Source organism: Nipponia nippon, unplaced genomic scaffold (assembly GCF_047370975.1).
Source record: "Nipponia nippon isolate SJK-2023a ecotype South Korea unplaced genomic scaffold, ASM4737097v1 scaffold_9, whole genome shotgun sequence".
NCBI lineage: Eukaryota > Metazoa > Chordata > Aves > Pelecaniformes > Threskiornithidae > Nipponia > Nipponia nippon.
This window is the reverse complement of record NW_028262413.1, coordinates 28892451-28905692: the sequence shown is the minus strand read 5'-3', so window position 1 is coordinate 28905692 and position 13242 is coordinate 28892451. Positions and strand designations below refer to the sequence as shown.

The 13242-nt window shown below is 38.1% G+C and overlaps 1 protein-coding gene across 3 annotated transcripts in view; it reads left to right on the top strand.

Annotated features, from left to right (window-relative positions):
- Positions 1-13242, top strand: part of TMEM266 (transmembrane protein 266) — a 64813-nt gene that overhangs the window by 13189 nt on the left and 38382 nt on the right. For all 3 annotated transcript variants that reach the window (XM_009469666.2, XM_087745348.1, XM_087745349.1), the window contains 2 exons: positions 3490-3644; positions 9225-9298. In XM_009469666.2, the coding sequence (XP_009467941.1) occupies positions 3490-3644; positions 9225-9298 (229 nt within the window). The remainder of the gene's footprint in view (positions 1-3489; positions 3645-9224; positions 9299-13242) is intronic.

Genomic DNA, 13242 nt, shown 5'->3' with positions numbered 1-13242 from the left:
GCTAAATGTATTTTAATGGCTCATAACAAAACTTTACAGGCCTGCATCACCATCAACCAAGAAATTCCCATGGTAGTACATTTATTTACTTTATCGAGTCACTGTAAGAAAGGTAAACAATATTCCTGTTGTAGAGATGGAGTAACTGAGGTACCTAATGAACTTGTTTGAAGTCACACAGTAAAGTTGTCCTAAGTCATACTTTACTTGTATCCATATAGTGCATGGCATCCACGGACAACACAGTCAGGACACCAAAAGTTGTACTTGTTCTGAACAAAATAGGGCACTTTTTTTTTTTTGTCTGGAGTGAGGGAAAAAGATATTTTATTTGTATCTGGTTAGTATGTAATCTCTTCACAAATTTATGAGCTGTGTAAGTTAACTTTTATTTTTTTGAAAGGTCTGTGTAGCTGAGTTTCTAATCTGAGCTTTAAACTTAGTGTAGCTTTGCAGTATCACAGGGGAAATGGCCAGGATTTGGAAGGTAAGTTTAAACCCACACTAATTCTGGTAGGGATTTGTTTTTCTCAAATACCAGATTTCTCATCTGTTGAATGGATGAGCCCTTACACATCAGCAGGGAGAGATGCTACTCTACTGAGACAAGTTACAGGACTGAAGGAGAGGAGGAGATTTGTGGATTAGGAGTCGGTGTGGTTAGCATGTCAACAGGTTTATCTAAAATATATTTCTAGTTGAATTATATAGTTCCTTTTATTATTTATGTCCATCCTTTACAAGAGATAAGAAGGAAAAAAAAACCAAACCAAAACCCAAAAAAACCACAACCGAAGGCAAGATCAGGACTGTACTATACAGGAGTGTAGAAGTAGCAGGGAATGAGCTAGCTAAGCAGCACCCAGGAAAGAAACCATCCAGTGCTCCTTCTAGAGCACAATGTGATTGTTAATGCCAGTGGATTCAGAGGACTTGGAGGAGGTCTGGGAAGAGATCTGCTACGCAGTGATGTGAAGACACTAATCACTGTCCATTCACAGGACAAGTGTTGAACAAATGCACCTTGGTGTAATAAATTAAGAGATGAAACTGGGGGTGGTTTTTCAGTGCTTAAATTTCAAACACTTTTGTGTTTTTTGAAATCAGTTTATATAAGTGATATATAGGTGTAAATATGCAGATGATCTGCGCTTGATTGCTTTTTCAATCGTAAATGATAGTTTTGTTCAGAAGCTTTTTGGAATCAGTGGAATATTAGTACTGCACGGACAGAATAACTCCACATTCTTTAGCATTCTGTAAGTAACGATTAGCTTGAATAATGATTATCGTGGCTATATGTAATGTGTGCTAAGTTGATTTATTCTTACTGGTACATTTGGTATATTTGAAAATCTTGACTACGTAGAGCTTTTAAAGGAATGTACTTAGGCCCTCTACTGATCATTCTGAGAACACGAAAGAGGAAAAACTGCCCTGCAATATTAAAATGCTGCCAAAATGGGTCTTTCTGGAAAAGGGAAGATAAATGTAGAAAGAGAATAGAACTAAAACCTGTTCTATTTAAACAGGGCCATTCCCTAGCATTATTTTTAGAAAGACCTAAAAAAAAAAACAAAAACAAAAAAACAAAAAAAACAAACCCAACAACAAAACCCCCCCAAATAACAGTTGCAGTAAAAACAAGCTATCCTGTTTTGAGACAATGTAAAATAAAATCCATTAAAAGATCAAGTTTGCAGAAAGGCCCTTATTTCAATGCCTTTTTTTCCCTATGTTTTAAAATTACCTATTTAAAATCTAGTGCATTCTGTATTCATGCTAGAACCATAACAAAGTTAAACTAAGGGCAAGTTCCTGATAGTAACACTTGTCAAATCTTCTCTGAAGTTTTAAGAGTCAATTGAGGAGGTCTTTTACGGTCAGGTAATCAGGCAATCTGAGTATAAGTATTTAGTTGATATGCTTAATTCTGAGAAGCTGCTTGAAAGTGTCAAGTCTCTGAGCACTGCTTAGCATCACTTTCTCCCACACTTTTGAGTGTGGGTATGTCAGGGAATGTTTTGCGATGTTTTTCCAAGTGTTTGATTATAACGTGAGTTATTGAGTCTAGAGCTGTCCAATTATTTGGAATTGATCAGTATCATCATATTTTCTTGTATACCATTGATTTAATGGTTGGACTTGATGATCTTAAAGGTCTTTTCCAACCTAAATGATTCTATGATTTCTGTGTATCAATATTTTAGTTCAGACAGTGCAGTTACTGCACCACACTTCTGTATGCTTTCGGCTTCTTAAACCTTAGTTAATAAATCATGTCAGCTTTTTATTAGCTAATGTGTATTTGCAGTGCTTTGAAAATATGAAGTGTCAGGCAAGCATCAGAACTTTCAGAGGTGGGCCAGTACAAGAGTATTACAAAACACTGGGATGAGAAATGATACTATACTGTATCAAAGTGAAACTATGGGGGGATTTTAGGAGAAAAAAAGTATCAGAATGGGCTTTATGCTTCTGAAGTCCATGCTATTGTTATTCCTATTACAAATATTTTCAAAAGAAAAAATGATTTTTTTAATAATCCACTTGAAAATGTGTATCTACATTAGCACAATACTAGAGCAACATTTACTGATTCATCAACTTCCTTCCAGAGTTCTGGTCCTCGTAGCCTCCTCACAGCTCCCTTCATCTTCCCTAAACCTTCTTTTTCCTCCAAACCAAGGTGACCTCATCTAAACTAGGCTTGGGAGCAGCCCCTGGTGTATGCTGTCCCCAAAACTGTGCTACTCCAACCTCTGGGAAAGTCCTTTTTGGCCTGGTCCACAAACAGATTGGTGAGAGTCAGACAAATAGGCAAGTTAGACAGCCTTGGCCAGTGACTTGACACTTTGCCAGGCTGTGTATATTTGCTAGTATAGGTGTAGCTGTGGAGTCACTGAGCTTATTCTTTGGTGTTTTCCAGATTCCTGTTGCTCTTTTCCATGATGTCATGGACTGATTGTTGTAAACCAAATTCAGCAGCTCTTACCTGATTTGTCTCATACTAGAACAGGGATAAAGGTGCATGACCATAAAATTCAATAGCAGAGAAATTCTTAAAAAACATCATTAGCTTCTAACCTAATAGCAGAGTCCTGCCAGGCCTTGCTACTCACAGATAAGTGAATGCAGCATGTATGTCAAAATAAAAACACATGAAAAATAGTAAGACAGGAAGAAAGTAGAAAAGTATGTATGACATTAGGGTTGTGCTACTCAGTGCTTTGGAAGGCACTTGAACACTGGTACGCTCCAGAGGGTTGGAGAGATGCACAACATCCCCAGGGTGAAGTTTTTTTGTGAAGTGTTTTTCTTGGTAAAGAAACAAAGCCAATGAAAGTGAGTTTTGCAAAGTCTTTGTGCAGTATTGCTGAGTGTATCCATAACAGTAGAACTTGTAATTTTGAGTTCACTGCTCTTCAGCTCTCTTCCTTTTTCACTTCTTTTCTTTTCTTGTTTTCCCTCTTAATTTTATTTCCTTAGATCTAACTGGCTAAAACCGTGCTGTGGGAGACGAGCAGCTGTGTGGCAGGTATTTTTGCTCAGTGCAAGTCTCAACAGTTTCCTGGTAGCCTGTGTAGTATTGGTGGTGATTCTTCTGACTCTGGAGCTCCTAATAGATATAAAGCTTCTCCAGTGTGAGTAGGAGGATTATTATTTTTTTTTTTTTAATTTTGATAATATAAAGGCTTAACTTGTTGGGAGGTTTTTGAAGGGGGGAGGATGGTGGGGATTTTTTTTTTTTCCTACCATTTAAATGATTACTAGGCTAGGTAAGAAATGTGTTTTTGTGGAACCCTGGTATAGTGAAGTCAGTCTCTTCCTTATTTTGCTGACCAAATTCAGTATAGGACAAATTTTCAAAGGATACAAGCAGAGTGTGCATGCAGAGATCCGCACATATTGTCATTAGTAGTTGAAAAGGTCTGTCCCTTACAGACATGCTCCATGTACAAAGAAGAAAGATAATTTGTGCATCATTAATCTCTTATACTTTTCACATGCATGTGGATAGATGGAAGTGATCTAGCAAGTGAACTTGCTAGGGTATTTGGTACTATCTATTATTAATTTACTTCTACTGAGATGTGTAGGAATTGAAATTCTGGTTTTCTATCTTGCAATGCACTGAAATGATGCAGATTTTCATTCTACTTTGCTAATACACTGGGAGTCAAATAATAGCTTAAATGGAGTTTTGTTTTATCTGAATTCACTCTACGCAGGTTCCACAATGGAAATTTTAATGCTGCTGTTTTGTTTCCTAAGTCATCTTTTTTTTCCTACTGCTCTTTTCCTCCATTCCCCCCTTTTTATTTTTTTTGCTTTTATGGTACAAAGCTGACATGAACACAAATACCAGCTACATTTTTCCCTATGCTAAATGTTGAAGAGCAGCCTCTAGCATCTCCGTACAATCTCAGATATGTTGAAATGGCAGTGGAGTTCAGACAGTCCCATAAATGCAAGAATACATAGCATGAAAGAGTCATGGTCTGGTATCTACTATGGCAACTTTAAACTGAGCAAATGGATTTTTTTATGCTGTTGAAGTCCTTTTATTTTTGTGATTTGTCAATTGATATTAGTGGAGTTAGATTTCACTGTAAAGATTAAGGTATTGCAATTGCATTAAGATTACTTTAGGGGACTTCATCGATAATTGCAGCCATTTTATAAACACTATAAGATGAATAAGTGACTAAGCTGTCTTTCCACACTGCCCACCATTTACACCCCTGTCTGTCCATACTGCACACACTGTCCTGAGCATGGCCACTCCGTTACAGTTGTTATTTTCTGTAGTCTCTGGTGACTTACTGTTTTGGATGCGGAAGCCCAGAATTTGGGCAAGTCTGCCTTCAAAAAAAGTCAGGAATGCCAATTATGGGTGTAAGTCCTTAAAAACTGAATGAGGAAGAAGCTTTCAACAATATTTATTGAGGTCCCACATCTTTTTCTTCATGTAGAGAATTGCCACTTCTTGTAGAGCCAAAGAGTTTAAAAACTGTTTCTGTTGATTTCTCTTAGATTTTTAACACAGTTTTGGAGACTCTCCTCTGGAAGCACCTGCTTTCTTACCATTTATTTTCTGAAGAATCTTCTAAAGAAGGCTTTATTTTGGGGATCATTCGTCCTCCATGTGTCTAGTGCATGTGATACTCTTAAAAGCTCTGCAGTATACACGTTGTGCATGACCTGTAGGTGTTTGGTGGAGCCAGGTGACTTCACTGTTCAGAGGCTGCCCCTGCCTGTGGGAATTTTCTCAGCACCTGAGAAAGGACCCATTCCGCTCTGTGTTGCTACTTGGTATTTTAACTCATGAATTAACCCATCAGGCTTCTTGCCTTTGTTAAGTTGAATACGTTCTATTTTGTTTTAAATTGGGTAAAGGCTATCTTGGTGGGGCTGATATAAGTATAGCAGTTGTGTTATATGAGGAATGCGTGTCACTTACGTTAAGGTTTTAAAAAGCCATTAGGTCATAATTATGTTTTTCAAAAATGTAATTGCAGTTTTAAATGATTCCTTATTGTATATGAAATCAACCAATGCATTAGGATATGTTATGGCACATCACTGCCAATTTTTTTCATAATAACAACTGCTAATCCACATTATAGACTGTAATTACTTAGGAAGCCTCCTTTTTTAAAACAAACAAACAAACCAAAACAAAAAACAACAGGTGTTTTCTTTGGCTGTGACATTTTGAGAGCATCATTGTCCTCTTATACCTTTAGTGCAGTCTTTGGTTGCACTGTGCACGTCTCCCATACACAAAACTGTCAGTGTCAGTGATGCAAACTACATTTGCAAATGTGTAGGTCACACACATGAAAAGGACAGAGACCTTTTATGGTATTTTAGCACAAAGCGTATTCATGCCAGAATTAGAAACCCCAGAAAACAGGGGACATATAAAGGTCTTTTATTATAGGTCTCTGTCCTATAATAGGCTTTTTTTAGTCCTATCTTCACATGCATTAACAAAATAACGTCTCAATACCTTGTGATGTTTTGCAAATGCAGAAATAGATGTAGACTACGTCACTTGCACCTCATTTCAAAAAAAGATGGTCATGGCAGGTTCCAAGCCTCACTCTTTAGCACTATAGGCTATGCTGTTCCTCCCTCATCTTCAGTAGTTTTGCGGGAAAACGACTCAGGAGATCGTCTTAGTATCGCCCTCCTTCTGCGATCAACTACAGCAGGTGCATCTGTAAAAGGCATCAGGCCTTCCTGAAAAGTGTGAAGCTGAAAAGCTCTGCTCCTGTCCATTTGGTTGCTGGATCAGGGCCCTGTCTGAGTACATGCATAGCTGTGCAAAGAAAACGCACATTGCCGTGCAGCAGTGCCTCAGTAAGAACAGGCTCAGGGCTTGCCCAAACCGTACAGTGAGCATCTGCTCCTTACAGAAGCAGTATAGCTTGTATCTGCCAGAAAATCATCATCAAGAACAACATCCACTGAAAGCAAGCGCTGGTAGTACAAGCTTCTATAATGGCCACGCAGGGTTTGTCAGGATGTGTTCTTCATCCCTCCCCTCCTGGATATACATTTTGAGGAGATGGGAAAGGGGGAGGAGGTAGACTGAGGTTGGCTGTACTCTGCATTTTATACTGCACTATCTTCTTCATGACTAAAAAGCATCTGGATTTGCATTCACTTCTTCCTCATAGCACCAGACAAGTAAAATGTGAAATAAAGCAGAACTTTTTGGCTTTTAGCTACAATTTGGGGGGGAAAAAGGTTACAAGTTCAACAAATGTGAAATTCTGTTCCAGATAAAAGTAGAAACTGAATAGCTTAGGTGCTTTGCCTCAAACTGAATCCCAGGGATGTATCTGAACCACCACAAAGCAGGGATGAGCACCTCTTGGAGAAGACGCTTCTCCTGTTTTTGTAACCTTTCACTGCATTTTTGAAAGAGAGTGTTTTGGAAGAGGCAAATATCCAGATTCAGTGTATGGGCTAGTGATTCAGCTCTTGTACAAATGCTTGTTGCTTGGAAGGCTTTGTCAAATGTACTGTTTTACTGGCAATTTAATTGCACGCTATCTGGCAGTGCATTCAGCACTCTGCTACAGTTAGTGCAGCATCAGAAATTGATTTTCTTTCCAAATTCGTGGTTGCTATATCTTTTTTGTCCACTAAGGGGCAGCTGGAGCCTTGTATGTCAATTGACAGCTGAAAAACAGCTTACAAATGGTTTCTATTTCTTGTTCTTTATGCCACCCTATAGAGACAGTGTCTTGGGAAGGTTAAATATATTATATTTTGTCCATTTGTTTCATCTTTAAGTAGTTCCTCTGCTGCACCACAGCAAACCCTCTCTCAATAAGTCCCAGCTGTAAGAGTTCCAGTGGCAGCCCATACTAACAGTTTTCTTTGTATAGTGATTTCTTCCTACATCCTCTCCCTCCCCTTCCCATTTTAATCAGTTTTAATTTTAAAATGAGACGCTTTATTTACTGCATGCCCTGTGTGTTCTTGGGACTTAGTTAATTCCACCACAGTCTTGCATCTCTATGTGCACAGTCATCGATTGCCTTAAACTTTGCTGTTACACAATAATTCTTTGAAACTGCAAGACCGCACAGGCTATTTTAATGTCTGCTGTAGGGATGGTAGATTCACAAATACCCTGAAGTAAAGAGAGAATTTTTTCTCTTCATTCCCTTATTCCAAACTTCAGAGTATGTGACGTTTAGAGTGGGAGTTGCCAGCAGTTTAGATACTGGACACTTTCAGCTTTCTGCTTTGTTTTGTCAGCAATGAAGGGAACTTTGATGACAGAATTTCAGTTGAACTTACTTATTCAGGAGTCCTCCAGATTTCAAGAGATTCATTTAGGCCCATAAAGACAACCCATATCATAGGGCTTCTTATGTAGTCTTGCAGCAAACTCATTTGTCTGAGTTTATTTCATTTTGCTTACAAGCAAAATAATTTGAATCAAATGAAAGTCTGATTAATGCCAGTGAGTGTCTGTGCAAGGCTTTAGTACTCTGTAAAACCATACTTTTAATGAATTCAGATAAGTTTTCCCGAGTGTTCCTGCTAGTCAGTTCCTGAAAGGACTTTTGTTCAGAGTCATTCCACTTTGAAAGTGGAATAACTGCCTCAACAATCTGCATGCATAAAGAGCACCTATGTGGGAAGTCAGTGTGTAGAATCCAGAGTTTCATGAATTACCATTTTAACTTACCCTTTACAGACTTCTTTTCATGAAGAAGTTTAAAATAAAATTAACATAAGTGATTTTAATTGTCATTGTCTTTCTGAAAAAGAGTGCTTACAAAGGAAATCGTGTGTCTTAACCAATTACTTAAACTGGAATTTTATTTCATTTACTGTAACTTTCTTGAGTGTTCTCATAGAAACTTGCTTAAAGACAAAGCTGTCCATATGACAGACACGTTTCCTGAAACAGACTGTACAAAAAATAGTCACATTATGTTTGTTGTACAAATTAGAATTGCTGATATTTCACAAACTCCTTAAAATTAATATATTAAGATTTGATCTTATTAACAATGACATTGGTTCTTTCTGTTGCTTGTCTCACTATGGTTTTCCTAGAGTCAAACTTGACTGTGAGAGGAATGGGATTCTGAGCTAGTCGTGGCTGTTCATGCCACATCTGGAGAGCTGTACAAAAGTCTACCTATCTAGGTTATTTATTTAGATGATACAAATGTATTTCAAAGCCTACTTTGAGCACTAGTTTTTAAGCACCTGTTCCAGCTAACTACTGATCTTCTGCGCTGAATTGTCAAAGACTGAATACAAGGAATAATGTGGGGATAGTAGAGCATTCTGTTTCCTTACAGAATTCTAACTCTGGATTTTTAGGTATACAGGGTTTAGTCATACATCTCGTACTAAAGCAGTGCATGGAGCGAGAGCATGGAGCAGTGCCAGAGCATCAAAGACCTAAAATGTGTGTGTCAGTGCTTACCAGCAGTCTTATATGTAAAAGCTCCAATGAACAGCTGCTGCGGCTGCTAACATGCTGGCCTGAATTAGGGTTAGCAGCTTACAGGGCTGGAGTTCCATGTCCCATTACATCCCATCCCCTTTTTGGTACTTCCATTACAAAATTCAAGAAAGAAAGTTTCACCCATATGTAAGCTGTAGCAGTACTAGTTATATTAAACGTAAGTTGCATTCTGCTACTATAATGATGCTTCATTGTATTGTGTTAATTGCAGTTTCAAGTGCTTCACAGTTTGCAGGAATAATTCACTGGATCAGCCTAGTCATCCTGTCTGTTTTCTTTTCAGAGGTATGTATAATCAAAGTCTTTCACCACATACTGAACTGCAAAGTATTTTTATGCTGTCACTAGAATTAGCAAGAGTTTAACAGTAGTTTGACTGTGAATAAATGTAGCACAGTGTATTTTAAGGAAAAAAAAAAAAAGGAAAAATTAACAGTTGCCGCTCCTACTGAGCAAATTACAAAATCTTGTTTAGATTAGCGCTGTTTGTCGGTTGCCTGGAATTGGCAAGGAAACATGGAAGAGACTGTCTTACAAATTATAATTGCAAAACTACAAAAAGAAATAATCATCTCCAAAGCACTACAGGCACAGGACAGGACTAGTTTCATCCATTTGTTCTCACAGAAATCTTATTGGTGTCACTGGGTATAAGGTATAGGAATAAGATATATTCTTCAGGAATAAAGATCCACAGGTTTTTTTACAAAAAGATCTGTTTTAAGCATGGAATTATCTCCTTTCACGGTTTATGTAGGTAGTTTAGGGGTTCTAGGTTGCTGCATATAGACATAGTAAGAGAATGAAACAAATGGTGAATTTCTTTGCAAAAATTTGTATGAATGTATGCATTGGAAAAGGCTGTAGTCATGATATAACAAATGACCGAATTGGGATAATCTGTTCTAGTTTTCAACTTTATTCCAAAAAGAAGTCATTGGTATTGAGACATTTAGACTACTCCTGAAATACCCCAAAATATTTTTAAGGCTGTTTTTCCAGGTCATAATGTGTTACTTGTCACAAAAAACATTTTATGTTTGTTAAGTTGGAAGACAGCTTGGACTTAAATATTCTAAAATATTTTCTCTAGTTTCATAGGAGAAAATATTGTCATCCAAACAGATGTTAAAGTCTTCACTCTGCGGTAAACTTGGGTGAAGGTTACAAAAAAAAAAAAAAAATCAAAAAACAGGAGCTGTGATACCTGCGAATGATTTGATAGATCACTTGTGTTGAATTCATACTCGCTATATTATACCACTGCTTATTTCCATGGTTCTATTAATTAAATACATTTATTTACATATATCACTTTGTATTTCTACTTTATATTTCTACTTGTAGCAGGGATTTTCTAGCTGGTGTTGCCAGACTGTCAGTGCGTACTTTCTGAAAGGGTTCCTTGATAACAGGCAGGGATCTGAAGACTGCTTTGTATCCTAGCCTTCTGGTGCAGCAGTTACACAAATAGATATGATTACTTTCCCCATGGTGATTGTGGATTGTAGGATACATGTAGACTGACTGGAAAAAAAAATCTCTAAACAATTAAAAAATTTTGCAGAGTCCTTCCTTTGTGAATTGCACATCCTAATTCTCGAAGGCTCAGGTTTGCTAGATGGAGTCCATTCCCTGTAAAGAAATACTTTCCCCTTTCCCCCAGAATCTTTCTTCAGTGGGGACTAGCACCCTGGAGCTCCCTGTAATCCTGAGCTTTCCAACAGGATCAGCTTGTAACTCTGCTGCTAGCAGCATGGCTGCACATGCACGCATACCTAGTCGTCTTCGCTTTCTGGAGCTTGTTTCACGAAAAACTTCTGCGGTCCTCAATTTCCTTCTGCTGGGGTGTAGTCTCAAGTTCTGTTTTCTTTCACTTATACCACCAACCACTCTTCTCAAACCCTGATGCAGTGCCTTGCTCCTGTACCCCTTCCGTAGCTGAGTTCGTACGCTGATGGTTTTTGGTTGGTTGGTTGTGGCAGTGCAGACAGGTCCTTAAGGCCAGTACTCATCTGTCTCAAGGAAGAAATTAGTTGTTTCAGTTCTACTGAGACAGAGTACCCACATAAGTGGATGAACTGGTTCAGAAGTGTTTTGCAGGAAAACAATAACAGAAATACTTCACAGAGCCAAAACTGGTTGCCTGACTCACCATCTGCATTTTGGATCTGTGTTGCCTTTTCTCCTTCTCTCTGTATTAGGTATTTGGAACTACTTTTCTTTGTCTACTTGCTGTTCTAATTTTTTATAAACCTCCTACCACTCACTTTATTATCTGTTTCTGTCTTCCAAAGTATCTTCCTTCACTTATTTGGTTTGAATTTACACCAAAGAAAAATGAGGCCACAAGGCAGCCATGTAAGGTGTACAGAGGAGGGTAGATTTGGGGATATTCGTTCATTTAGCGCTCAGAGTCCTTGACTGGGTTAAAGCAACAGAGATGGCTCCACAGAGCAACTGGATGTGCTTCAGAGACCTCAGATCTGGAAGAGAATGAAGGTGTACCTTTGCTACTGGGTTTGCTGCGGTTGGCCTTGTGCCAGGTTGGTTTAATGAGCAACAGCATGTCTGTTTGTGTTGAAATGCGTCTCATCAGAGGAAAAACAGAGGGTTTAATTTTTTCTCATACAAATAAAAAACTTTGATTTTTCAAGAGGTTACAAAATATTGCAAAAATTGCAGATCACAGAAATTTTTTTTTTTCATCCATCTTAATTTTATGTACTCTTTTGGTGCCTTCAGAGGATTTTTTGCCATCTGATTCCCAATACCATGAATTAGCTCTCTTTGTTTGGAATTAGTTTTTGATAACATTGTGTGTTATAGTGAAATTTTGCAGTCTGTGACTATTCATCATCGTTCAGGATGATTTTCCAGAGATAAGCAAGTTTAATTAGTTTGCTTGGATATAACAGGCAACTGCTTGAGGATTGATTAGTACTTTAGTCAGTGCCTTTTTCCTCAAAGCAAGGATTCAGGGTTTCTGGTGTTCAGAAAGGGTTGTTTCCATAGCAAGTACCATGTCCTAAGTTTGGATGTTTATTGTTTATTCTGTAGTTTGGTTCCCATTAGTTGTAAGTGTGGATACATAATCCTTCAGAAAGGCCTCAACTCAGACTTACAGAACAAATAATACAAAGTTGTAAAAGACTTGTTAAAAACCAGAAAACTTTCAACACAAAATCTGAATGTTTTGGAAAAATATGACTGATTAAAAGTTAGTGTTATAAAGGCATTGCAAGTAATTACAGTCCTATCATGTTGGAGTTAAACAGGCACTGGCTTTCTGCTTGGTTAAAATGAAGCGGACAAACATGCCAGCAGCTGGCAAATGCCAGCAGAACAGCTGCCAACAAAATTAAGTAGCTACTCTCACAGCATATTCCTGCTCTCTCTACACTTGTGTTAGAGCCACAAGCCTTAAAGGAATTTATTGCACTCTGATAATTTTATATTCTCTGTCACTGTCTGTGACTTTCCACGTTAAAATACCCTTATTCAAGTGAAGTGCACATCAGCTCTTTTTGCCTTTTTCCAAGTATTTGAACAGGATTTACTAGTGGTGATGACTGTATATGTTTGTCTCTGTTTACATACATCACTATGATTTGTCTGTGCACCAAATGTTACCCAGATGTTAAGACAGAAGAGAAGAGAAAGACACTGGGGGGAAACCCCAGTACCAACAGCAAGGCAAGGCCGGGGTTACACCCTATCAAGAGGGCAAATTCAGCCTGGGTAATAGTTGGCTGAGAAAAGGAAGATGGGGAATATCACAGTGTTTTGGTAAGTGGATTGTAGTCTGCTTGTATTTTAATAGTCTTATCACATTGCCACAAATATTTAATTCTGTAGCTGTTGTTCAGTTCTGCTTTTCCACTAAGATTGATGAGACTGTTTGCGTGCAAGAATTGAGTTTTTTGATATTAGTTGTTTGCATTGCTCTGTATGTGCTTCAGTCAGCCAAGCACTCAGGCATTCTGCTAGCTTTCAGCACTTTGAATGTTTCCCTGGGAGTAACAAAGTCTTCTGATGTGCTTAAAGTTAGGCAGTCATGGAATTGCAACTTTTTTCCTGCATCTATGTCCAAGAAATGAGTTCTCAAACTGAGTAGAGTAAGTCTGGGGTCCTAGCTGATAAAGACTTTGTTTCATTAGCTGTGGCTCACAAGTGCATTTTAGATTTTCACTTTTAGGAGGAAAGAAAAAAACCAAGACTTTCCTCAT